The 25,387-nt window shown below is 38.2% G+C and overlaps 1 protein-coding gene across 4 annotated transcripts in view; it reads left to right on the top strand.

Annotated features, from left to right (window-relative positions):
* Positions 1-716: 716 nt before the first annotated feature.
* The window catches only part of LOC101739665 (uncharacterized), a 35,091-nt gene continuing 10,420 nt past the window's right edge, over positions 717-25,387 (top strand). For 2 of the 4 annotated variants that reach the window (XM_012689849.4, XM_012689859.4), the window contains exons 1-5: positions 717-1,697; positions 4,607-4,705; positions 10,303-10,430; positions 17,353-17,409; positions 25,153-25,247. In XM_012689849.4, coding sequence (XP_012545303.1) covers positions 935-1,697; positions 4,607-4,705; positions 10,303-10,430; positions 17,353-17,409; positions 25,153-25,247 — 1,142 coding nt within the window. In that variant the 5' untranslated portion in view covers positions 717-934. The remainder of the gene's footprint in view (positions 1,698-4,606; positions 4,706-10,302; positions 10,431-17,352; positions 17,410-25,152; positions 25,248-25,387) is intronic. The other 2 variants (XM_004921828.5, XM_062676180.1) reach the window with 1 other exon arrangement.

Genomic DNA, 25,387 nt, shown 5'->3' with positions numbered 1-25,387 from the left:
TCGTTCTGTCTATTTCTGCTCTGAAGTAATCAGACGCTCCGGTCGCTTGGTCATTATGGTCGTAATATTCAAGCAATTAAAACTGGACTATCTCAAGAAGGCCAAGGCATTTAATTTTACTCTGTCTTGTCTACGGACTCCAGTCTCAACTTACCAGCAAGTTTTCTAACATATTTTGTTTTTAAGCTAATAACAACTCGTCCAATCACGCGTGCGTTGCTAAGCGGATAAACCCTGTGTGGTTTGCCGAATTATGATAAAAATCACCAGATTGGTGCAAGCTTTGTAATAGTGCCATCTAGTACAGTTTTACTGAACCAATTGAGTTATATAAGAATGGTTGAAATTCTTTTAAACAATGTGACTTACCGCCATCTATAAAAACAATATTTAACTACTTTCCAGAGTTTCGATGTTCAAAAACCACAATTTTTTTTACTCAATATTTTTTTTTTTTCCTGCCCTGTAGTCTTTAAGCAGTAAGTAGGTATAAGTTTTAAAACTGAATCTCGAACATAAAAATCTATTTACAAACCGATTTGTTGGGATTTAGTTCCTTTCTTCTTCTTACAAAAGTGAAAATAATTTTTCCGGTCTTTTTGGCTAGTTAATGTATGTATGTACTTTAAGTGGCTATTTATATAGGTCTATGCTATTTACTAAAGTCTTGAATTTCAAAAAATATTTACTTGCCTGAAAGTGTTGACATTTGACAGTATACTGTTTAATTATCTAATGTCAGTTTTCGATTGGCTGACCAAGTCGACCGTGCTAAGAAAAAATATAAATTTATTTTTGCGGTCGTTTCGCCGTTGGTGCCTTAGTTTTGATAGCGTTTTAGAAACAATGAGATAAATCATTACTGAGTTTGAGTGCTTAGAGTGAAATAAGTGCTGCGTAGTGGTTTTTTAATCATTTTTTAATAGAAATTAAAATGTCTACAGCTAAACAAGTGAACGGTAATACTACTAATACAAGTAGTCCGAACAACAACGGATCTCTGGGAAAGCGGAAAAAATCTCGAGGAAGCAAAACATCGTACCTTTCTAAATGGTTAGACAAGACTATGCATCAAATTCAGGATGCCACACCAAGCATAGAAACATATGATACGTTTGTAAATCCTGTTGTTAACTGGCCGGTCGGATCTCAGTTCGCGCCAGCCTACGATCCGTATAGACATATTTATGGATGCCCCGATCCTATGTCTCTACCCACATACACGTCCTACAACCCTATGCCGCCGTTCGGCTCTGAATATCGTTACGCGCATAACATGAACAAAAGTGTCAATGTTCAAAGGGCTCGATTAAGGCTTAGGCCCGAGAGCAGACCAGAAGAAACCAACGGATCTAGCATTCATAGTCACCAGGGATATTTTCAACCAAAGAATATGTCGGACAGCCAGGACTTTGCGAGTTTGCCACCAATAGTGACGACAGTCGGCGACACGGTCTCAACCAGCGATGTAAACACGAACGAAAAAGATGATGGAAACAGGAGATTTAGTGATCCTTGTGTCCGAGGACTACCTGATGTGGCGCAACCAGCTAATGGGGATGCTGACTCAGATTCAGGAGATTCAAGTCTTGCAAGCAGTGAAATTGGTGGCCGACTGGTATCGTGTCTTTTGGATCAAATAGCTTCATTAAAATTGGCCAATGAAAGACTGACAAAAGATCTAATGGAGGCAAGAGGTGAGTAACGGAAGCTAATAATTCACAGACACACATAATTGCAATGTTACACAAAACAGCCATGAGAACTGTGAATAATTCAATTTGTTACGGATCTCACCTTTTCATTTAAAAGAGCCGTTACGTAAACTTGAATTCTAAAATTATTCTAGCAGTGTGTTTTTTACTTATAATTTCTGAACTTCAAAAGTCCTTTTATTTTGAATATAATTAAAGCCCACACAGACACCCACTGTATCACCTACTCATTGTAAATGACTCAAGGTAAATCGAAAGCTACTCCTATTTTGACAATCCAAACATACATATAACAAAATGTATATACACAAGTAATCTGTGCTACTCTGTCTTTCAGTTGTCATGCAATTCTAATATTCTTCTACTTCTTTCTTTCCTATTACCCTCTGCTGGTGTGTAGGGCTCGAATGAAATCCTTCCATTAACAACGCAATATACTAGAAAGTTAAAGCACCATGCATTATGTAGTTTTTATCAGCACAAGTTTTACCAAATGTTATGAGAAGCCTATAGGCATCAAATCTAATGTGGATTCTATAGTCAACATAATGCGAATGCATCATCAGGAACCATGACTTATCTTGAAATGTAATAAAAATCTCAGCTACGTTGTACTAAACCCCACTAGCTCAGTATAATTTCAAGGTAATTTAATATACTAGATATTACACAGATAACAATTATGTAAAATGCTAATCTTGTGATGTTTAATATGTATTACCAAAAATGCTTACTCATAGTTGTTTTTATGCATATGCATAAGCTGAATGTATCTAGAACACAGCATGTTGTTTTATTTTAATCTTTAATTTTTAGTTTTTTGCAGTATTTTTGGTGACTAAAACAACTTCATCGATTTTATTTACATTTAAATAGTTTTATGTTGTACAGTATTTTGTCATATTCTTCTTTCAATGAGGTTTGAACTATCCTCACCAATAACAATTTGGCTGATTTCGTGGTGATCTCTTTCTTGAAGTACATCTGAGAAACAGTAATCACATACAGTCAGATGGACCAGGGGCTGCCTTCTATCAGAAAATAAAATAGTACTTTTACTGTCTTCACAGTAATGTTTTTTCCATAAACATATTTATTTAGCTGATATTGTGAGTGAACTGATTAAAACGTAATTGTTTTATCCTCATTACCATATTTGATATATCGGATTTCAAGTTCAGTGCTCAATAAAGAATCACCCAACACTTTGACCTTTCCGATCTTTGCGTTATAATATGATGTTCGCTCATACTGACTATAAGGCTACATATTCTTATATAGTCTATATAGTGATTCGTAAAGCAATAAAAAACTAAAAATAGAAAATATTATTTAACACACTAGCAAATGAAGGTCATATGTATACTTAGCTTGTGTCTTGCGTAATTCCTTGCTACTAATTAAACGTTACATTATCCATAGTGTATTGTATATTTAGACAAAAGTATACAATATTTAGTTGGCTATTGTTTAGGGCTACCAACCTTGATGTTTGAATGTGATACACTTTGTCATCAAATGCGCAAAACAAAATTTATCTTTGTCATTACATTTGCATTATTTTAAATGTAATTCCACTACAGTAACAGGTATACTGCTTGCAAAGAGTAGTAAGTCATTAAGGGACAAATTTCATCAGTAATATAGGAGGCAGGGAAAGCAACTATTTATTTCAGATACAGAATTTTAATTTAATTACCTATCAAAATAACTTGAATAATAGTATCTATGAAAATCTTTTCAGTGTTTTAATATACTTTACAATAATATATTATTAAATTATTAATTTCCATTGAAGCTGGGATTATCACGAGTACGGCTCTGTTTTGATTTTTCAGTGTTATCATTCTATTTCTATAGTCTTTCTACTTCAATATAGTAACAATACATTTTCAATCTTTGCTTAAAAACCAGAAACTTCCAGTTTCTTTCCTAAGCAATGTTTAAATTAAAAGCCTATTTTAAGTCACTTTCATCAGCTTAATAACAATGTATGTTGTTTTTTTAATTATTGGCTTGAATATTGTGTTTTATTTTAATGACTACACAATTATATTCTTTTAATCATTATTCTGAATTCATTATTTTCCGGTTTAAGATCAATGAAAGAATCAATGCGATTTTATTGTGTTGGTATTGTTTCTATGAGTATTTAATTTAATTTTGAACTTCCATGCTATAAATTTCAGCTCTTATCTCGATATATTACTAAAACGACCCCATAAATTCGTTTTTTATTTTTATTTTTATTGCTTAAATGGGTGGACGAGTTTACAGCCCACCTGGTGTTAGGTGGTAACTGGAGCCCATAGACATCTATAACGTAAATGCGCCACCCACCTTGAGATATACGTTCTAAGGTCTCAAGTATAGTTACAACAACTGCCCCACCCTTCAAACCGAAACGCATTACTGCTTCACGGCAGAAATAGGCAGGGCGGTGGTACCTACCCGTGCAAACTCTCTAGAGGTCCTACCACCAGTAATTACGCAACTTATAATTTTGCGGGTCTCATTTTTATTACAAGAGGTTATTCTTTCACCGTGGAAGTCAATCGTGAAGTTGAGTACGTATTTCATTTCAAAAATTGGTACCCGCCTGGGATTCGCTCAACACGAATCTACCGGGCGTCTTATCCTTTAGGCCACGACGACTTTACTTTAGAAACATTTGATCTTTACTGTAGAACACATCTTTTTTTAAATTCTGTTTCCGCTTCATGATTATTGTAATTAAAAAAAAAATGGTTTCCCTTATACGATTTCAAATCGAATTAAACGCGTTAAATACATTATGTATTTTGTTCTAATTCTGAGCCGATGTTCTCGAATATCATGGAGTAGAGTTTCGCAATGATAAGTGGTACCTAACCCTCGCTATTAATTTTCAGCCGAGTTAGAAAACTATCGGCCTCACAATGTTATGCTCCAGAAGGGATCGAGCTCAAGTATCGGTGCAACGCCACCAAGCCATTCGCTCAATGATAACGGTGAGTCAACGACTTTGTAATGCAGTCTAGATTCTCTGTTCCTAACTAAACGCTAAATACGATTTTATTCGAATCTGACAAATCTACGTCAACAATACCGTAAACAATTCTATCAAGTTACATGTAATTACATTAATAAGTGTAGACTTAATTGGTAATCGCATGTAAATGGTTAGTAAAGATAGTCATAGTTGTTGTTAATTAGTTTAATTATTTACTCAATTACAAAATGAGTTTTAGCAGGCACCGATTATTGTGTAGTAGTGAAGTAATGAGTAATTTTACTTTCTTTGACATAGTACAAATAAATAAAATTAGTTTCTTATTAATTGCTAGAAATTGGCTCTAAATGAAAGCACCATTTTTCGTTCGTAGGAGTATCTAATCGTTGCTAGCCTACATGATTATTCTAAAATGTAAATGTAATGGAAAAATGTAAGTCTGGATAGAGCACCTACATCTTGAAATTGGAAGCCGCGTTGCGTCCTGTCTCACATAAACTTACCTGTAAAGTGTTAAAAAAATGCAACTAATGTTATGTTCCCCGAACTGTGCGGTATATTTGGCCCCTTTTGATTTGCAATACTAAGCCAAAACTTAAGACACTGACCTTCCGGAACTATTATGGTTTAATTTATTTTAATTCGTCATCGTGTTAGTCTTTTTTTCAACTCTGTAGCCTACAAGTATATTTTATATGTATTATCGTGAAGTACTTTTATTGGTAGTAAGACGTTTTGTTAGTCTGCATAGGTAGGTATCACGACTCTGCCTTTTTCTGTTTTTGTGTTTTCTGGCACAGCTGTTGTACTGTAAAAACGGAGACTTCAAACTCATGTCCCATATGGAAGAGCATCCCTGTGGATTACGGTGCTCACGTTGTGGATGTCTATGGGCTCTGGTAGCCAGTTAACATCAGGTGGGTGGGATGGGTGGCTCGTTCACCCATCTAAGCATTAAATAAAAAGTCCGCGCTGATTGGAGACTTTGGCTATATCTGCCCGAAGGGGCAGCATCTCATGTCTCGAGGGTTAAGGCGGTATTCAACTGGTGATATCAATGGGCCCCGACCACCACTTGATATCAGGCCGGCCAGCTAGCTCGTTCCCATACAACGAAGTATCAGGGAATTGTTGTTCCGGTCCATAAATATCCAAAATTAAAAATATCGTTTTTCTTAGGAATCAGACAAAATATCTTAAACGATGCGCTTCTCACAAAAATTTTAGCGCGAATGAACAGAAAATTATTGAATTTGAATTAACATGATTCTATTGTTTTCTATCGAACTTTTGAGGGTTTATTTTCTTCAACGAGTATTGATCGTCGAGTTCATCGAATTTTGGAAACAATCGGTTCGAAAGAAACAACTTGGAAAATACTTTTAATGTTTGATTTCAGTATCGACCGACCTGAATCCGCGTCGTGCATGTCATTAGCGATTCAAAAGTAATTGCACGAAAGTCTGTCGATATCGTTCGGGTTGTTGCGAAACTTTCGTGTGATCGATTCAAGTTAACAACTTGCCAAAAAAATCGTTTTCCATGTCTCGATGCGGAGAAATCGCGTGTAGTGATGACCTTAACGATAGATAACCTTATTTATACGGATAATAAACGCTGAACTAATCTTCTTCTTCTTCTGAGTCGGTCTCTTTATTACTGAAGGTCGTGTCTAATCTAAAATGTGGACCACTCGATGCACAATGCTTCCCCACGTCTTCCTGTTCTTTATAGCCTCGGTTATTGGCAGGCCGGTGAGCGTCCTAACCAGATCAGACTAGCGGATAGGTGAGCGTCCGCGTGATCTTTTCCCGCCAACCTGACCAACTACCATCAGCTTCTCCAAGTTATCGGGGCCTTTACGAGCGATGTGGCCGAAGTACGCGAGAATACGTTGGAAGCAGATAGCGGACAGCCTTGTGGCAATACCGAGCTCCTTCAGAATGGACAGGTTGGTCCGGCGTGCTGTCCATGGAATTCGCAACATCCGTCTCCAACACCACCTGAACTAATAGTTGCTTGTTTTTAGGATGGGCTAACGCTCTAACGATGCACTTAATGTTAAGAGTTTACCAGAGTTCTTGGGCGTCGCAACGTAAATTGCGTCATTCTATTCAGGATTGAAAAGCTTTTGGAAGGATCAACGACAAAGCAAAGATTTTCCACCGAGCGGATGATATTACTCGGTAGACCGACGGTCCGAATTTTGTTCGGAATATATGCAAGCTTATCTTGAAAATGTCGTATTTCAGGCATCTGTCAAATATCTTGTGTTGCATGATGGCTACCCGCCACAGTCTTAATTATGTTGTATAATGATTGTTTCAACCTACAAACTAGGACGCATGTCTACTTCAGGGCAGATATCAGCGAGCTGTTGTACATCTGCAATTACTATTAGGGTTCTGTTATACGGAATTGAAAAAATATATTTAAAAAAAAAGATTTTATTGACGAAATGAATATATAAAGATTTCACGACGATTAATGACGGCAACCGTGCCGTGTGGAATTAGGAATAGGACTGACTGGATAGGGAGGGGATTGTTCTCTAATAAAGGATTATAACTGCTGATGCTATTCGGGAAAGGTGATGATGAAAGTAAAGCTAGGAACCAGAGGATATCATAACAGTTTCCACCTTTTTTTTTGTAGATAAAGCACATTGGTTATTATAGGTAGGAAGAAAAAGTACATAGTATTAAAATAAAGTACAATTTATTTTTTTATTATTATTATGTTTAAATACATTTTTTTTATTACCATTGAACAAATTAAACAAAACATTGTGACAATTAATGACAGTGACATCGTTGACATTTGAGGTTAAGTTGCGGTGAGAATATTTGTTATAAAAACGAGTGCGAGATGTAGGTACTCATAGCGTTGGCGAGTGGCGACATCGATTGAGCAGTCGATGTATTTCGCTTACCGAAACAATACATATGACTAAACTTTTCCAAATCCCAAAGAAACCAAATCATGCCAAATAAAGTATTTTCGTGTACTTTATTATTCACATAAAGTATAGAGTACCTTACCTGAAATAACGTACAATATTTTATTATAAAGTACGGGTGGCAACCCTAATTGTTATCTCCAATGATTTTGCTTATACAATGATATTAATTTGTGTATTGGAGAAATTTTTAACACGTTTATGTAATACGTACCTAAAACTTATGTATGATATCTCAACAAATACTAGGAATAATGGGTAACTATTAGATAAGTCTAACCCAAGTTGAGTCACATGACAAAAACACTAGTCGGATTACCTATTCAGTCACGGATGCTTAAAGGCATAAATGTTTGGTTTCACGCTCGTGACCAGTTTGAAGAAGATTTTCTCTTGCCGCATAAACAAAAGGAGAATCGGTGCCCCAAGTCAAGACCACCTAGCCGATCCATTGTTTCTAAGAATGCAGCTTTCGATAGTTCATTCTTAAACGCTTACATTCGTATCAGATTGTGTGTTGCGTGTCCAGATTTCTCAAGACTATTGCTGTGCTAAATGATTGAATTAGGTTTTTTCTTTGTGTGATATAACAATTAATGTATTATTACACGGTTTCACGCTAATTTGTCGGCTTGTACGGGTACCGACTGCGCCAAACAAATGCTGGAATGGTTGGAACAGGATTGTTCAATTTGGGTGTCTGTTGGTAAGGACTTTGTTAGCCAACTTCAAATAAAGCAGGAGGTTATTAATTCGATTTTTTTTTGTGTTGCCTCAGAACTTTATTCTAGATGGACCGATATTGAGGATTATAATATTTATATTTGAAATTAGGTTATCATGTGGTTGGTTCTATTTAAATTTAATCAAAATCTCACTAGTTTTATTTATTTTTAATGATGTATATTTGTTCGACTTCAACTATATTGATGATGCTTTCATTTTGTTTTGATAAAGTTGTTTTAGTTTTATTTTTCATTATCCTTAAGCAAACATTCGGAGATAGGATCTATGATTTTTCCATATTCAAAGATCCTCTTCTTTAGTAATCATATTAAATTTATTCAAAAGGCCACTGGTAATGGAGCATATTGTGGTCCGCATGGCTATATACCTCGTTACACTTAATTAAGCAACATTGCTAAAGGCAAATTATATTAGAGATACAATTGTTAGTCGTACATAAGATACCGTAGGCCCCTTAATTTGTTGCTATCAACATTGTCAATATATAATTTGGGGTATTCACACATCGTTGACTGGAACGTCGCGTAGTTCAATTGTACAATGGACAATGCATAGATTTATTTTTTTATTCAATTACGTTAATGATAACCTCAACTAAACGCGTACCAGTTAAAACTTACTGTTACGGACGCAACTAAGTCCTATAGTCGGATTTTTTATTAGACGAAGTCAACTGACGTTTACTGTGTTGTCAGTTTTTGATGAAATAAAAATAGTGTTGTGACAAAGTGAACGATTGAAAAAACTCCTGAATTAATAAAATTACTTCGATTGTCTAGCGAATAGTTGGTGTACCGAATTGCCGATATCGAGTACGGGGTTCGAATTTTAGGCGTGCTTTGTACAAACCAACGAGTTTTCGACGAAATATTATGTTCCTATAGTATCTACCTGTACTGAATACCGAGTGTTTTAAACATTAAGAAAAACATTGCGAGGAAGCTTGTAAGACTGTCCTATTTCCAATACATCATATAGTTGAAATTATAGATGTATAAAATATAACAATTATAGGTAGGTAATGAAAATAAAAAAACTGATTGTAGTTACATACTACTAGTAACATATATTGGAGCACTTTAATACAATTTTATTGTAAAATATAAATAATATTCTTTTATAGTTTGAAATTAATGATTAACTCTTCACACTCATTGTTCATTCATGTGATTGAACGAGAACTGAACGCATCACTATTACTTTAAATATAGCAACATTATTTCACAAAGTGACATTAGCTACTGTCAGCTAGCTTCGTCTAATTAAAAATCCGACTATAGATGATTGTTGAAAAAAAAAACGCTTACAACTGAATTTTTTTTTTAAAGTGATTTTATTACCTGGTAACTAAGACCTTTAAGTCATGTCTTATTTTAATTTATATTCTTATTTTTATGAAAAATGATAACATGGAGTGAAATGAAATGTAATGAAGGTTATTAATTTAAGACATTAATCAACTGGGATGAAATGAGATGATATGGGATGAAATATAATGTCAGTAAAATGGTGGTCATTTACTAAGATTTTTTCAGTGGACTTTTTGGAGGATCCCGAGAAGTTACGTCCAGCGGCTTTGTTTCATTTTCCCACATTTGTGCGCTTTTACAGATATTAAACAGTTAATAAACCACCGTTATTACACATTTAAACCTGAAGAAACACTAATTAGACAAAATAAAACAAATCACACAACATCACTCCTCCCTTTCCCGCCAAAAAGTCCGCTTACAACTGAATCATTCAAAGTGTTGCCCATTACTAGCCAAACTTTTCCCATTTTTCTGGGAGAGTTTGAATAGGAGAAAGTCAGTTGCGATGTTCGCTAGTTGAACTTTAGTTACTTTGGGCTAAAAATAAATGGCAGTACATGTTTTCGTGTGTTCCAGGTGCAATGCCCGGTCAGTATTCTCCGGGGTTCCTCACGGATTTGGTGCGGGAGATCAGAGACGCGTCACGGATGCGCGAAGACGCACTCTACTCGAGGGTCCGAACGATGATGCTCGAAAGGAATGACGTACGTAACATTAGTGGCATTTATTTATTTTGGTATATACACGACGCAAAGGATGATTCCATGGCGTTTTAAAATGATGACGTCGGCGTCGCTGAAGCTATTCGCTTCAACATTATCATTGCGTTCCATAGTCACAGTAATTAAGACTAACTTTATATTTTTTATTACGCACAGGTAGTGGCCTCCACCATGTTTATTTCTATTGCAATACAGTAATGCGTTCTAGTTTGAATAGTGAGACTGCCGTTATACTATATAAGTAATACTTAACGATTTGATTTATACGGGCTCCGATAAGGATATCCAATAATTACTAAGTAATTATTGGATATCTAGTCTAGATCGACTGTGAGCTCATTATGGTCCCCATGCAAAAAAAAGCTTTTTTAGTACGGAGACATCACATATTCAATACGAGTTCCAAGTTTCTTAATTACTTTACCTTTTAAATCAGAACAAACGACTGCTTCGGAGTATGAATAGGCAGGATGGTGGTACCTACCCCTGCTGGTCTGTAGTACGCTCTTCCAGCATAATTTTGTTTTTTCCTATTCCTATTCTAGTGACCTCGAGGGGTCACCGGGCGAGTATCTTAGGAGAACCCCCTCACTCCCTCCCTCCCCATAAATAATAAACACACAAAGAAATATGATTCGAATGTAAACATTTAACCTCTAAACATAGCACAAAGCCCAAAATAGGTGTACATTTATTTCTATGCAGATATGAGAAATTTCGCGCTTCTAACTTTGAAAATATTGTTTTTTTCCCCTACCTATGCCGATAGCCCTGAGAAGTTATTTCAGCTTCTCCTTGACGTGTAGGTGAGCTTACGGGGCTCAAACCGGGAGTGTTGCTAGCACTGCCCCTAGCGAGAGCAGTGCTTCGCAGAATCTACCACCGGATCGGAAACGCGACCCACTGAGAAGATCCGGCGAGAAACTCAGTGGACTGTGTCTATGGGTTAATTTACTCGTCGAGCCTTTCGTCGCAAACGACGGATTCGGCGAGGACGGTGACCGGTGCTTGAGGTACCGAAAAGCACCGATAATGGATCGGGAGGATCCGTAATGACGTGTAAAATGTAGGAAGGATATAGTGTATCCTTATAACACATAAGACTGCGAATATTAAAATTTTGTAGTCCCAGTCGTAAACCGCCAGTAGTAGACATGGAGAATATTGAACCCGCGTTTCGATATTAATTTTTAATCGTCTTCCATTGCGTGCCGTGCAAAACATACGAAGTACGTAATGTAGCAAAATACCTAGTTAGTGTATTTTTCAATTTAATAAATTATTATAGGCCCTACTATCGGTTCTCGGAAACGGTACTTTTAAAATCACATTCATAATTGAATTATAATATACTTTTCTACAAGAACGTTATAAATTTTAATAAAATAGCTATTCCATGATTGTTATTCCATGATTATTCATGCGTAGGAATGTTCAAGTTAATTATAGTAATTATGAAACGGTTGTGATAATAACAATAAGTTGAATGCATAATTTATTGCACGGAACAATAAGGATATATGTCAACAAGGGAAACAACGACTTTACTGCCTTACCATAGAAGGCTTGTAATTGGTTTTGCAATAATTTAAGTATGCTGTTACGGTCTTCTGATTGCGGAAAGAAAATAGAGGTCAATTGATCGTTGCAATGAATATTTGTTTTAGGGTTACCAATTTGTGTCTTCCTTGTTTTATAGAAAAATATCTTCGCCCGCGGATTCAGCTGCAAAAAAATTACAATTTATATTAAAACTAGCTGACCCGGCAAACATTGTTTTGCCATATATAAGATTTCTAGGGAATTTCTAGTGTAGAAAAAAAAACTAACTTATTGTAAGTGTGTAAGGATGTGGTAAATGAGTGAAAGAGGTATGTAGTGCTGTGAACGATGAGGGAATATATAATAAAAATAACAAAACCTCATTCAACCACATACTTAATACCTCATTATAACAAAAAAAAAAGTCCAAATAAAAAAAAAATATGTTAGGGGTGGACAACCCTAATCACTTAGGGGTATGAAAAATAGATAGTAGCCGATTCTCAGGCTTACTGAATATGCATAAAAAAATTCATGAGAATCGGTCAAGCGGTTTCGGAGGAGTATGGGAACGAACATTGTGACACGAGAATTTTATATATTAGATATAAGGCGCATTAAGACGATTCAGAAAACCAACTGCTTTAGATAAATTATAGCTGAACATACATGCACACATACGTTCTCTTTTATATGTATAGATTTCATATCAATTTAACCTGGGCTTCAAAATGCAAAATTCACTGCTACAAGCGCCACCTATCTGACACTAGCGGAACTGTGTTTGAGTTGTTGAAAGTTTCATACCTATGGGGGTTAACAGTTCTCGAGTTTTAGGTGAACATACATACATTTTGTGAAGTCGTCGTGGCCTAAACGATAAGACGTTCGGTGCATTCTTGTTGAGCGATGCATCGGTGTTCGAATCTCAGGCGGGTACCAATTTTTCTAATGAAATACGTACTCAACAATGTTCACGATTGACTTCCACGGTGAAGGAATAACATCGTGTAATAAAAATCAAACCCACAAAATTATAATTTGCGTAATTACTGGTGGTAGGACCTCTTGTGAGTCCGCCCGGATAGTTATCACCACCCTGCCTATTTCTGTCGTGAAGCAGTAATGCGTTTCGGTTTGAAGGATGGGGTAGCCGTTGTAACTATACTGAGACCCTTAGAACTTATATCTCAAGCTGGGTGGCGCATTTGTAGATGTCTATGGGCTCCAGTAACCACTTAACACCAGGTGGCCTGTGAGCTCGTCCACCCGTCTAAGCAATAAAAAAAAAAAACTCTTTTATATTATTATATAGATAAGCATTCAATCATCGGTGTATTTCGTCTTAATTATGTTTTTGTCTTTCAAACCAACCAAATTACTTTGAAATTCTAACACACAAAGGTTTGCTTTGCTACAAAAAGATCAATAGTTAAACATTATTTATTTTTATAAAATAAAGAAATTAAATAATTTACGGCTATTTGAAAAACAATTTAACTGCACGCAATGAATGAATCTATATCTATACTAATATATAAATCTACGGTGGTTTTTACGGATGTTCCGTTATAACTACTGAACCATGCATCCGATTGACTTTGAAACTTGGTATTCATGTAGAAAATACATGTACTTAATGGATAGCCTAATATTTATATAAGCGTTGGACTCCCTAATAATAATGATAATAAATAATAATGTTAATTTTAAATGCCCAGCGAAGCGGGCGAGTACGGCTAGTCACAAATAAAATTTGATTTTGTAATGTGAACCAACTAAAATGATAATATATTAGTATTTGTGCTTAGCTTAATAGCTGAATCTTTTTCGGCCATGCCGATTTAGTAATTTAAATTTTTTTTTTGTTTATTGTTTAGATGGTTGGACGAGCTCACAGCCCACCTGCTGCTAAGTGGTAACTGGAGCCCATAGACAATTACAACGTAAATGCGCCACCCACCTTGAGATATAAGTTCTAAGATCTCAGTATAGTTACAACGGCTGCCCTACCCTTCAAACCGAAACGCATTACTGCTTCACGGCAGAAATAGGCAGGGCGGTGGTACCCACCCGCGCGGACTCACAAGAGGTCCTACCACCAGTAAAAAACTACACTTGAAATCTTTTCTTGGCTTAAGTTATTTTCTTCTTGATAATAGAAGTTATATAATAGCTAATAAAATAACTGTTTAGTACTTTATCATATCGCTCAATATCTTCGATTACATTGCTTATCTGAAATTCAAAATATTTGATCGGCCTTCTGCTACATAAAAGAACACCGAAGTTCTTACTCACCGAATCGTCGGATCTTCTCAGTGGGTCGTGCTTCCGAACCGGTGGTAGATTCTGCGAAGCACGGCTTTTGCTAGGGCCAGTGTTAGCAACGCCTCCGGTTTGAGCCCCGAGAGCTCACTTACACGCTAGACTACCTAAATATGTTTTTTTTATTGCCCTTGTGGACAGACGAGCATACGGCCCACCTGATGGTGAGTGGTTACCGTCGCCCATGGACTTCAGCAATGCCAGGGGCAGAGCCAAGCCGCTGCCTAGCGTCTCAAGGCTATCAGCATAGTTAAGAAAAAAAAACACTCACCTAACAAGGTAGCATCAATGCCACCCATCTTGACACATGGGGTTGAAGTCTTAATAGTATTCCAGTGGGTCGTGCGTGACAAAAATGTTCCTGTTAAAATTTTCTTTAGAATGTGAAACGCACCGGTTCGATATAGCTCGGAGAACTGCTTCGGTACCTAATGGTGCCCTGGTAAAACATTTACTGGTGGGTAGGTCGTATTGTAACTCTACACCGATAGGTACCACAAACCTGTCTCTTTCTATAGCTCAGACCTCGACTGAGCAGTAGAAACGGACTTAGACCTCGTGTGTTAAAGTGGTGGTGTTCATATCAGATCAATAGACTTATAAACATTTAGGAGCTGACGGGAAGATGTCACGAAACATGTGGTACAAAACCCAGTAAACACTTAGGAGCCGACAGTTCCAGTTTTTGTACGCAAAACCCAGAGAGTTCCAAGAAGTCTCCTCGAAAATTATATAAACGTCCGACAAGCGCGCATTTTGACACAGATCTGAACAGTGTTCAAGATAAGTTTACATTCGTATGCCGTCAAATTAGTCTACGGCATACTTTGGCGCAACTCCAGATTATATAGAAATGCACTGTTTTCCTCGTCAATTCTGTATATTTGTTTCATTTTATTCAATCCTGGTGTACGGTTGTTCTCAAGCCAGTATATACGATATTCCCATCTGCTTGCCGAAGAACTAGGGGCAGTATTCGCGTTGTCAAATGTCACCAGTAATCACTTAAAATCAAGTGGGCTCTTAGCTCTTACACCCCTTACCTAAAAAGTATTCGGTGTGTCGCAAGTTAAGCAAAAAAAAGGCAATTTTTTTTTACCTAACTGTCACTAACTTTGCGGGTCTATTCTGGCTTAGCCATGTCTGGTAGTTGAGCTCAAGGGACTCAGCCTGAGAGAACCTGCTAATATCTGCTCTGGCAAGAGTAGTGGTTCGCCGAATCTACTACCGTATGGGAATCGCAATCCACTGAGTAGATCCGGCGAAAAACTCAGTAGATAGGAAATAGTAGTGATTATCAGATCACAATGATCGTTTCGAGCAGGGAAATACTGTTTGGTTCAAGCGCCATTTTTGCAACTTAACAGAAGGAGCCATTTAAAGTTTACAATTTGGAAAAAATATCATAGCAAATGAACTTTTTCAGCTAATTGAATGCTTAAATCTTTAAAACTACGCAACGGATTTTGATGCGGTTTTTTTTAATAGATAGAGCGATTGAAGGGGAAGGTTTATATGCATGACGGAGCGCGCTAGTGATGGCAGAGCGGCATTTTCAGTCATCTCTCATATCCGGTTGAACTTAGTTTATTGCAATAAAAGTAAATAAAACCTTTTGAATAATAATTATTGAAACTCTCAACACACAGTTCTTACAATGACAGGGTAAACCGACAGTTTCGTTTCAACTGACTCACTGACATACTAACAGACCGAGACGGACTGATTGTCTGACACGGACTGAATGACTGTCTGATACCGAATGAAACGACTCTGTCCACGTACCGCCATTTTATACTCTGGCGATACGGAGTCTACCCTACATTTTTGTGATATTTATCAAAACAACATTTTATCATTTAAAATAATAATCAAAACAATGTCTTAATATTACTAAAGTCGTTATCCACGATATGGATAACATCCATTAAATATTGGAGAAATCAATAATAAATTACAGTTTCCGAAGCGAAGCGAGGGCGGGTCGCTAGTGCCAAATAAAACGGATCATTTATTACAAAGATAAATGTCGCCTATTATCATTATTATTTAAACTAAATAGCTCTTCATCCCTCGGTTTGATGCGGGCTACACGTATATGGACGTGTATTAGCGTTACGAGACTTGATTCATACAAATATTATTCAATAGAACATTATCGGGCTCGGTGATGGCTTAGCGAAGCGTAATAGATACGGTACGGTATAATAGATACGGTATCTCTCGCATCGACTCCCGATGACGGTGTTATCAAACGCTGTCCGATCCCCTGATCGTATCTTTGTAACGGCTTTTTTTAGGCAACGGCTTGGCTCTGCCCCTGGCATTGCTGGAGTCCATGGGCGACGGTAACCACTCACCATCAAGTGGGCCGTATGCTCGTCTGCCTACAAGGGCAATTAAATAAAATAAAATAAACGTTTTTAATCGCTACTATTCTTGTCCAGAAAATATCGGGAAAAGACCAATAATAGACAAAATGTTAGTTATTCGTCCGAATTTATTTGATAACCTTTAAAGTGTGCTCTTTCAGTAACGATACGCTTACACGCCAACGAATAATTCAATCATCAAAACATTTTAAAACTTTTTTTCTGCGATTTAGTTGATTGGGCCTAGCGCGAGTTTTTTAACGTTCTCGATAGCGTAAAAGTTAACTCAAATTTGTATGCAGTTGGAACAGCGACTCTAGCGGCTAATGTAGGCGAACGTTCCAACTCTCATACCACGTACACATAAACACATATTTTTGATAAAGTCGATTCAACGTAAGTCTTCTGTAACATTTTCAGTGACTCCGAACGCGAAATTCCATTGGCGATGCAAAATTTAATACAAACTTTGTTCGATGTTTTTGTCTATTAATAATAAACACTAGACTTGATGTATGTAACTAACAACAGCACTCTATTTTTTCGAAATAAATATAATGAGAAGAACAAAACAGAAAATATCAATATAGAGCCAATAAAAATAGTTTAACTTTTTAATGTCGGTAAAGGAAACTGTATTAATTGTAATGTTTTGTTTGCAGAACGTTGTATCGTCTTCCGAAACGAAATACATTGAAAAAGCTCTCGACGAGATCAAGGTAAGTTATTTTAAAAACAGCGCCATCTAGCCGAATAATCGGAACTTAATTGCTTTCACGGTTCTAACTCTTAACCTCGTAGTTCAAATGAACGCTCACAAGTGGCGCTGTTTCAGATTCTAAAATTACTATGTTTGTAATACAGCTTGCATTAATTTTCTCAATCACACAGCTAAGTGCCCTTCCTTAGTTCACAATTTTTTCATCTTTATAGTGACTTAAACTGGCAGAGATATTCATTTGGGCTTGATTTTGTTCTGTTTTTGTTCGTTGTCGTGATCACGGGCGATTACTGTGTTATGTTAAATCCTGTCTAAGTTTCTATTTCGTATAGAGCAGGAGTGGCCAACTTGATTAGTGCCAAGATCTACTATCTACTGACGAAACACTCTGCGATCTACCTTTCTTGAAATTTAAGGAAACAATATAGTTCAGTATACAAATAAGTAATATATTTTCTTTTATTATATTTAAATAAACCTGAAATTATATAATAAAAGAGAACTATTGTATGGAAGAGAGGATAAATAATGTGACGTAATGGTCATTAACAAATGATACAAGATGAAGATGATGCGTGCAGCAATTGGTGATTACGTTGCATAGTCTGTTCTATGTATTTATATTTTTTTGTCTTGCCACGATCGACCGGTCGATCGCGATCTACAGGTTGGCCACCCCTGGTATAGAAAGAATAAAATTAAAACAATAAACGCTAGGTTAAACTGGGAAAGTAGCCCTATCTCCACTATGACTCGCGAAATTCCAAGTATAAATAATTTATTTAATCGATTCAAAATGGCCTTAAATGCCGTGAAGGTGTAAGTTTTAGCGATACATATTTGTTTATTGTCAAAACGTTTGTTTGCCCTGGTGGCTGGGTGGTCCGACTTGGAGTGCTCTTGTGGCGCGCGAGACGCGAAACGTCAGTCGATGACTTTGCGAATAATTTGTATGCATTAAATGATTTTTGAACATCTTCCCAATGGTTTATCTTGAGAATTGGAATAGTTTTTGAAGTGCTTACGCATGGGAATGCTGAAAATTGTTTAAAAATATACGGTATTTTTAAAAGCTTTGTTTTTATTGTTTAGATTATTGCTTGGGTGGACGAGCTCACAGCCCACCTGGTGTTAAGTTATTACTGGAGCCCATAGACATCTACAATGTAAATGCGCCACCCACCTTGAGATGTAAGTTCTAAGGTGTCGTATAGTTACAACGGCTGTCCCGCTCTTTAAACTGAAACGCATTACTGCTTCACGGCAGAAATATGCAGGGTGGTGGTACCTACCCGTGCAGACTCAAGACGTCCTACCTACCAGTAACTATGCAAATTATAATTTTGCGGGTTTGATTTTTACTACACGATGTTATTCCTTCACCGTGGAAGTCAATCGTGAACACTTGTTAAGTACGTATTTCATTAGAAAAATTGGTACCCGCGTGCGGGATTCGTACGCCGGCGCATCGCTAGATACGAATGCACCGGACGTCTTATCCTTTAGGCCACGACGCCGACTTCAAAATACTTGTAAAAAGTTGTAGATTTTTTATTGCCCTTGTAGGCAGACGAGCGTATGGCCCACCCGATTGTAAGTGGTTACCATCGCCCATGGACGTCATTAATGCCAGGGGCAGAGTTAAACCGCTCCCTACCGTTAAGGACTTTTTCTATTGGTTTAAGCCTTCCATTAAAACTTAATTGAGGATAAATAGCAAAAAAAAAGCACGCTTTAAAACTAACGACAGCTGCATACCGCTCGTCTTTGTGTGAAGCCGCTTTCAGACTACGCTATAATATAATAAATAGCATATAGTATATAGCTCATAGCACAACAATATCGCACACCATACCTCGATCCATTAGCGGTGCTTTTAGGTACCACAAGCACCGGTCACCGTCCCGTCGCTTGCGACGAAGGGCTCGACGAGTAAATTAACCCACAGACACAGTCCACTAAGTTTCTCGCCGGATCTTCCGGTGGTAGATTCTGCGAAGCACGGCTTTTGCTAGGGTTCGTGTTAGCAACGTCGTCAGGGTTGAGCCCCGTGAGCTCACCTACTAGTTAAGGTCACGCTGAAATAGCCTCTTAAGGCTATCAGCATAGGTAGGAAAAAAAACACCATACATTGTTATGGACATGTTCACACTATACTGTACTATATATTATTGGCTAAGTATAGGTTGTTATACTATATGGCACTACAGTATAGAGTTGTAGTCTGAAAGCAGCTTCATAGAGGAAAGCGTGAAAAAAAATAAAAAAATAATCTAATATGATTTTTTTTGTATCTAATATTTAAAAAAATAAAAAGACATGCCCGCTGAGTTTCTTGCCAATTCTTCTCAGGACGGAGGCTAGTTTTTGTGAATTGGCGGTAGTTCTTTTGACGTTCAACAAGTATGTAGGTACTTTCATATTTTTTTTTTTTGATTTGATTGAGTATTTCGTGGTCTTCACGCGGCGTAGGGTTTTCGAAGTTGGGAACGGGTGCGCGCATCGAAAATGGCGGGTGGAACGTACAGGGGCGGCAATGTAAATATTGGCAGATGCGAGTGGATGGTGCTACGGCAGCGCGCGCCACCCCTGCAGGCGACCGCTTCGATTCCCGACTCGGCCGTCGTCGTGCTGTTAATATTTAATACCGCAGCGGTATTATTATAATCGTTGCTACGTCGGAGCGGTTAATATATATCGTGGATAACGACTTGAGTAATTTGAATAATTTTTTGTTACTTTATACATAATTTTTAACATTAAAAAACCGATTTGTTTACTTAAGAAACATCAATGATAGGTTTTAGAAAGAAATCATTATGAAATTGTTATCAAAACACAGTAAGTAATATTTCAACACATATAATAAAAAAACTGAAATGCAAATTCATAACAATTTGAATACAGATTTTCTATATTAACTTAGTGCGACTGCCCCCCGTTAATTATCAAATTGCCCCCTTGTGGGGCGTGGGCCCCACGATGGGAAACCCGGTCTAAAAATTCTCATTTATGAACCCTGAACGCCACTTTTTTCAAATGTTAAACCGTCGACGTCGCCCAAAGCACGTCATTACGGATCCTCCTGATCCATTAACGGTGCTTTTAGGCACCACAAGCACCGGTCACCGTCCTCGTCGAACCCGTCGCTTGCGACGAAGGTCTCGACGAACGAATTAACCCATAGACACAGCCCACTGAGTTTCTCGCCGGATCTTCTGCTCTTGTTAGGGTCAGTGTTAGCAACACTCCGGTTTGAGCCCCGTGAGCTCACCTACACACGTTAAGGCGAAGCTGAAATAGCCTCTCAAAACTATCAGCATAGGTAGGAAAAAAAAACTCTTTTTAATACCACATAGGCTGTGAGATCGTTCGCTTTTGTCATTGAAAATATCATGATTCACAATCATTGACACATCCAATGCATTTAAAATATCAATAACTGAACTTAAAAATAAGCGTTCGCTCGAAAGAGACACGCGTTCGTAACGATTACAAAATATATATTTATATTACATCTTCGCGTCGACATAACGCGTTCTTATCGTTTCGCGTGGGCGTAGGTACCGTCTGTTTGTACCGTCAATTATCGCACTCGAACCTCGGCCGGCTCGTACGTAATAAGTTAATTGAAGTGCAAAAACGTTTGTGCGCTTGCTTAGCTTGCTTAGCACTAGCGTTTTAATGCCGCCAGCGCGATAAACGTTTTAAACTCACTAAGTGAAGTTAAATTTTACGCTTTTCGGGCTTGGGTTTATTTAATGCGTGCGAATGAAACGCTAACCGGGTTTCGTGAAGCGTTTCTCGATCGCTGCTTAGCGTAATCCCGTGTGCACTAAGCGAGTTTTTTTAACGTTCTCGATAGCGTAAAAGTTAGACAAATTTTGTATGCAGTTGGAACAGCGCCCCTAGCGGCAAACGTTCCATAAAAATATGAGCTAACTTTTACGCTATCGAGAATGTTAAAAAACTCGCACTAAAGCACACCGAAGCGAAAAGTTGTTTTTTTCATACTTATACGCTGGTAGTCTCAGAGGCTATTCCAGCTACGCGCGGACGGGTAGATCAGTTCACGGGCTCAAACTGAGAGAATTTGCTAACATTAGCCCTAGCAAGAGCAGTGCTTCGCTGAATCTACCACCGGATCGAAATCGCGACCCACTGAGAAGATCCGGCGAGGAACCCAGTGGGCTGTGTCTATGGGTTAGCTCGCTCGTGATCGACGAATTCGATGAGGAAAATTATATTAACGGATACGCAATACGAAAATCAATGGACAAACAGATATCCGGTCGGTAATCGAAGTCCATGTCGTGAATTACGTACTGGAGTCTATAGACATCGGAGCATCGCCTTAATTCTTGAAACGTAAGGTCGAATTTGCAACTGCGTAAATAAAACTGTTCAACTAGTCGAATCGCCAGAAATCAGGACAGGCTTGCAACATAATTTAACACCGGTTAACGATAAGCTTAAGTTGATCAAACATATGATCTTATAGGATATATTGTATTTTTAATAAATTATGGATTAAATAAAATTATAATAAGAAAAGTATATAGTGTATATATCCTTTCAGTGGTGTCATATGAAGCAGCTATGAACGCGTAAAAAAGTTAGTCAATCACTGTACACTGGGATCAGCTGATGGATGTACTCGCGTGCTTGTGTTTCAGCTTCTTTTTTTTGGTGTGGTCATGTAAGGAATCGCCCAGGATTAAGGAAAATCTTGTATTGGTGCTAGGGTCTCTTGTGAACCCGCAGGGGTCAGTACACTTTGCCTATTTCTGCTATGAAGCAGTAATGCGTTTCGGTTTGAAGGGCGGGGCAGCCGTCTTTCCAGTCTTTATGATGTATTAAAACCGTAAACATAGGTTGGTTTTTTTTATTGCTTAGATGGGTAGACGAGTTCACGGTTCACTTGGTAAACATCGGAGCCCATGGACATCAAAAACGTAAATGCCGCCATCCATCTTGAGACATTCGTTCTAAGTCTCAGCTTTTGCAATACAACGACAACCGCATCCTTTAAACCAAAACGTATTACTTCTTTCTTCATGGCAGAAATAGACAGGGTGGTGGTACCTACCAGTGCGGACTCACACACGCCCTGCCACCAGTAAATATATGCGCTATATTATCTCTTAAATTGGCGATTGCATGCAGCAGAGATGCGAATGTTGCGATCGATGTGTGGAGTAACGAGAATGGATAGAATACGGAATGAATATGTTAGAGGAAGTCTGAAAGTAGCACTTGTGACAGAGAAGCTGAGAAGTGCGCGTTTGGGATGGTATGGACATGTGCTGAGACGAAATGAAAATGACGTGTGTAAGAGAATGTTAACTATGAATGTGGAAAGATATAGAGGAAGAGGTAGACCTGAGAAATGGATGGATTGCGTGAAAGACGATATGGGTAAGAGGGGAGTAAGCAAAGAAATGGTATATGATAGAAGGGTATGGAAGGAGAAAACATGTTGCGCCGACCCCTGGTGACTGGGAGAAGGGCAGGATAATGATGATGATGGTATCTCTTAAACCGTAAAATCTATTTAATGTATTGAACTAGCATTAAAATAGCTTGCAGTTATGACAGCTCACATATCGAGAGTAACAGCGAGATTTGAGCGGAACAAACAGAATTAGCCGGTCCGCACGTTGTTTGTCGTACAATGTACACTTGGCGGTGTTGTTTTAAACGCGAAGCCAAGTCGAGGGAAAGTGATATTGACGTGTGCATCCAAGTAAAAGTATTGTTTGAGCTTAATTATTTGTTTTTTTTGGGATTGTACTCACGTTCGAATCACTTTTCCTAGTCTTATCAATGCGTAATGATGTTATTCTTACCGGTGGAATGATCACGCACCGAGTTTCTCGCTGGAACTTTTCAGTGGGTCGCGATTCCGATCCGGCGGTAAATTCTGCGAAGCACTGCTCTTGCTGGGGCTTGTGTTAACACATTCTCTCAGGTTGGGCCCATGAACTCACTTACCCGTCCGCGCGTAGCTGAAATAGTCCTTTAGGCTACCCGTAATTAGATAGGAGAAAAAGAGGCGGAATGATCCGAGATCTGATATCCTCCTTAGAATCCAGCCCTTCGCTGCGCTGTCATGATATGAGATCATTTACCAACATTTAAATGTCTAGACGTTTGTAATTTTTTAAACGGTACTAATTCTTTGACATTACTGAGAATAAAATGACTTGCAGATTTTGTAGTGCAACTACTAACGGTCTATATATACGCTTTATCGTACCGGATTTCATTGGAAGGTTATTATTTTTTTTTTTTTTATTGCTTAGATGGGTGGACGAGCTCACAGCCCACCTGGTGTTAAGTGGTTACTGGAGCCCATAGACATCTACAACGTAAATGCGCCACCCACCTTGAGATATAAGTTCTAAGGTCTCACTATAGTTACAACGGCTACCCCATCCTTCGAACCGAAACGCATTACTGCTTCACGGCGGAAATAGGCGGGGTGGTGGTACATACCCGTGCGGACTCCCAAGAGGTCCTACCACCAGTGATTACGCAAATTATAATTTTTCGGGTTTGATTTTTATTACACGATGTTATTCCTTCACCGTGGAAGTCAATCGTGAACATTTGTTGAGTACGTATTTCATTAGAAAAATTGGTACCCGCCTGCGGGATTCGAACACCGGTGCATCGCTACACTCGAATGCACCGGACGTCTTATCCTTTAGGCCACGAAGACTTTATTATTTGTATTGCGTTCATAAGGAGATGAATTCACAGCTCTATTGGTCACTGGACTCAATCAGTTTTACGGTAAAAATAAGTTGTATAACATGTGCGTGTACAACCTTAAACTAATATCGGCCTTATATCCAATTATGAGATTACAAAATGAATTCTTTCGAAGCGTTACAAGAGCTCGTACGTAATACACCGAAACGTTCTAAGCTACGGACGTGATATTCGCATAATTTAAGAATATTTTAGTAGTTCGGTATCTTCACCCGGACGGAGCCAGGTCAGCGCGCCGTGTCCACGAATACATTATCAGCTCCATGTAGATCCCTACTTTACTGCGTGATGCAAAACGTGCCCTGCCTTCTTTGGGACGTGACTCGGTACAAAATGATTATTTCTAGTCAATACCAAAAAAATTAAACAAACGCTTCAACGAACGAAGGAAGCATTGAGTATCGAGATACTTGGGGTCGACATTTCGAGCGATGTCCGATTTCGGAGTCACTTGGAAGGCAAAGCCAAGATGGCGTCCAAAATTCTGGGAGTCCTCAACAGAGCGAAGCGGTACTTCACGCCTGGACAAAGACTTTTGCTTTATAAAGCACAAGTCTGGCCTCGAGTGGAGTACTGCTCCCATCTCTAGGCCGGGGCTCCCAAATACCAGCTTCTTCCGTTTGAGTCCATAAAGAAGAGGGCCGTTCGGATTGTCGATAATCCCATTCTCACGAATCGTTTGGAACCTCTGGGTCTGCGGAGGGACTTCGGTTCCCTTTGTATTTTGTACCGTATGTTCCATGGGGAGTGCTCTGAGGAATTGCTTGAGATGATCCCTTCATCTCCTTTTTATCATCGCACCTCCCGCCATCGGAGCAGAGTTCATCCATATTATCTGGAACCGCTGCGTTCATCGACAGTGCGTTTCCAGAGGTCTTTTTGCCACGTACCATCCGGCTATAGAATGAGCTCCATATTATGACTTATGGCATGAAGAAATCATCACATCAGAATATTTTTACAGAGCTCAATGCGCGCCTCCGAAGCTGACCGACATCGTATGATGGACCGTATCATCAAACTTGAAGACGAGATGAGACTCCTACGTATTACCAACGGGTAAGTTGTTAGCTTTTAATGATGAAACGTAGTATGAGTTCAATCGACTTACAAGTCACCAAATGAATTGTCTATCCTAGTATTTCAGGAAGAAATTATAAAGTACTTGGCTTCGGCCTTAATGAAATTTTTATTTCAGG

Source organism: Bombyx mori, chromosome 25, assembly GCF_030269925.1.
Source record: "Bombyx mori chromosome 25, ASM3026992v2".
NCBI lineage: Eukaryota > Metazoa > Arthropoda > Insecta > Lepidoptera > Bombycidae > Bombyx > Bombyx mori.
Note: the sequence above shows the minus strand (reverse complement) of the source record. Positions and strands in the feature narration are given on the sequence as shown.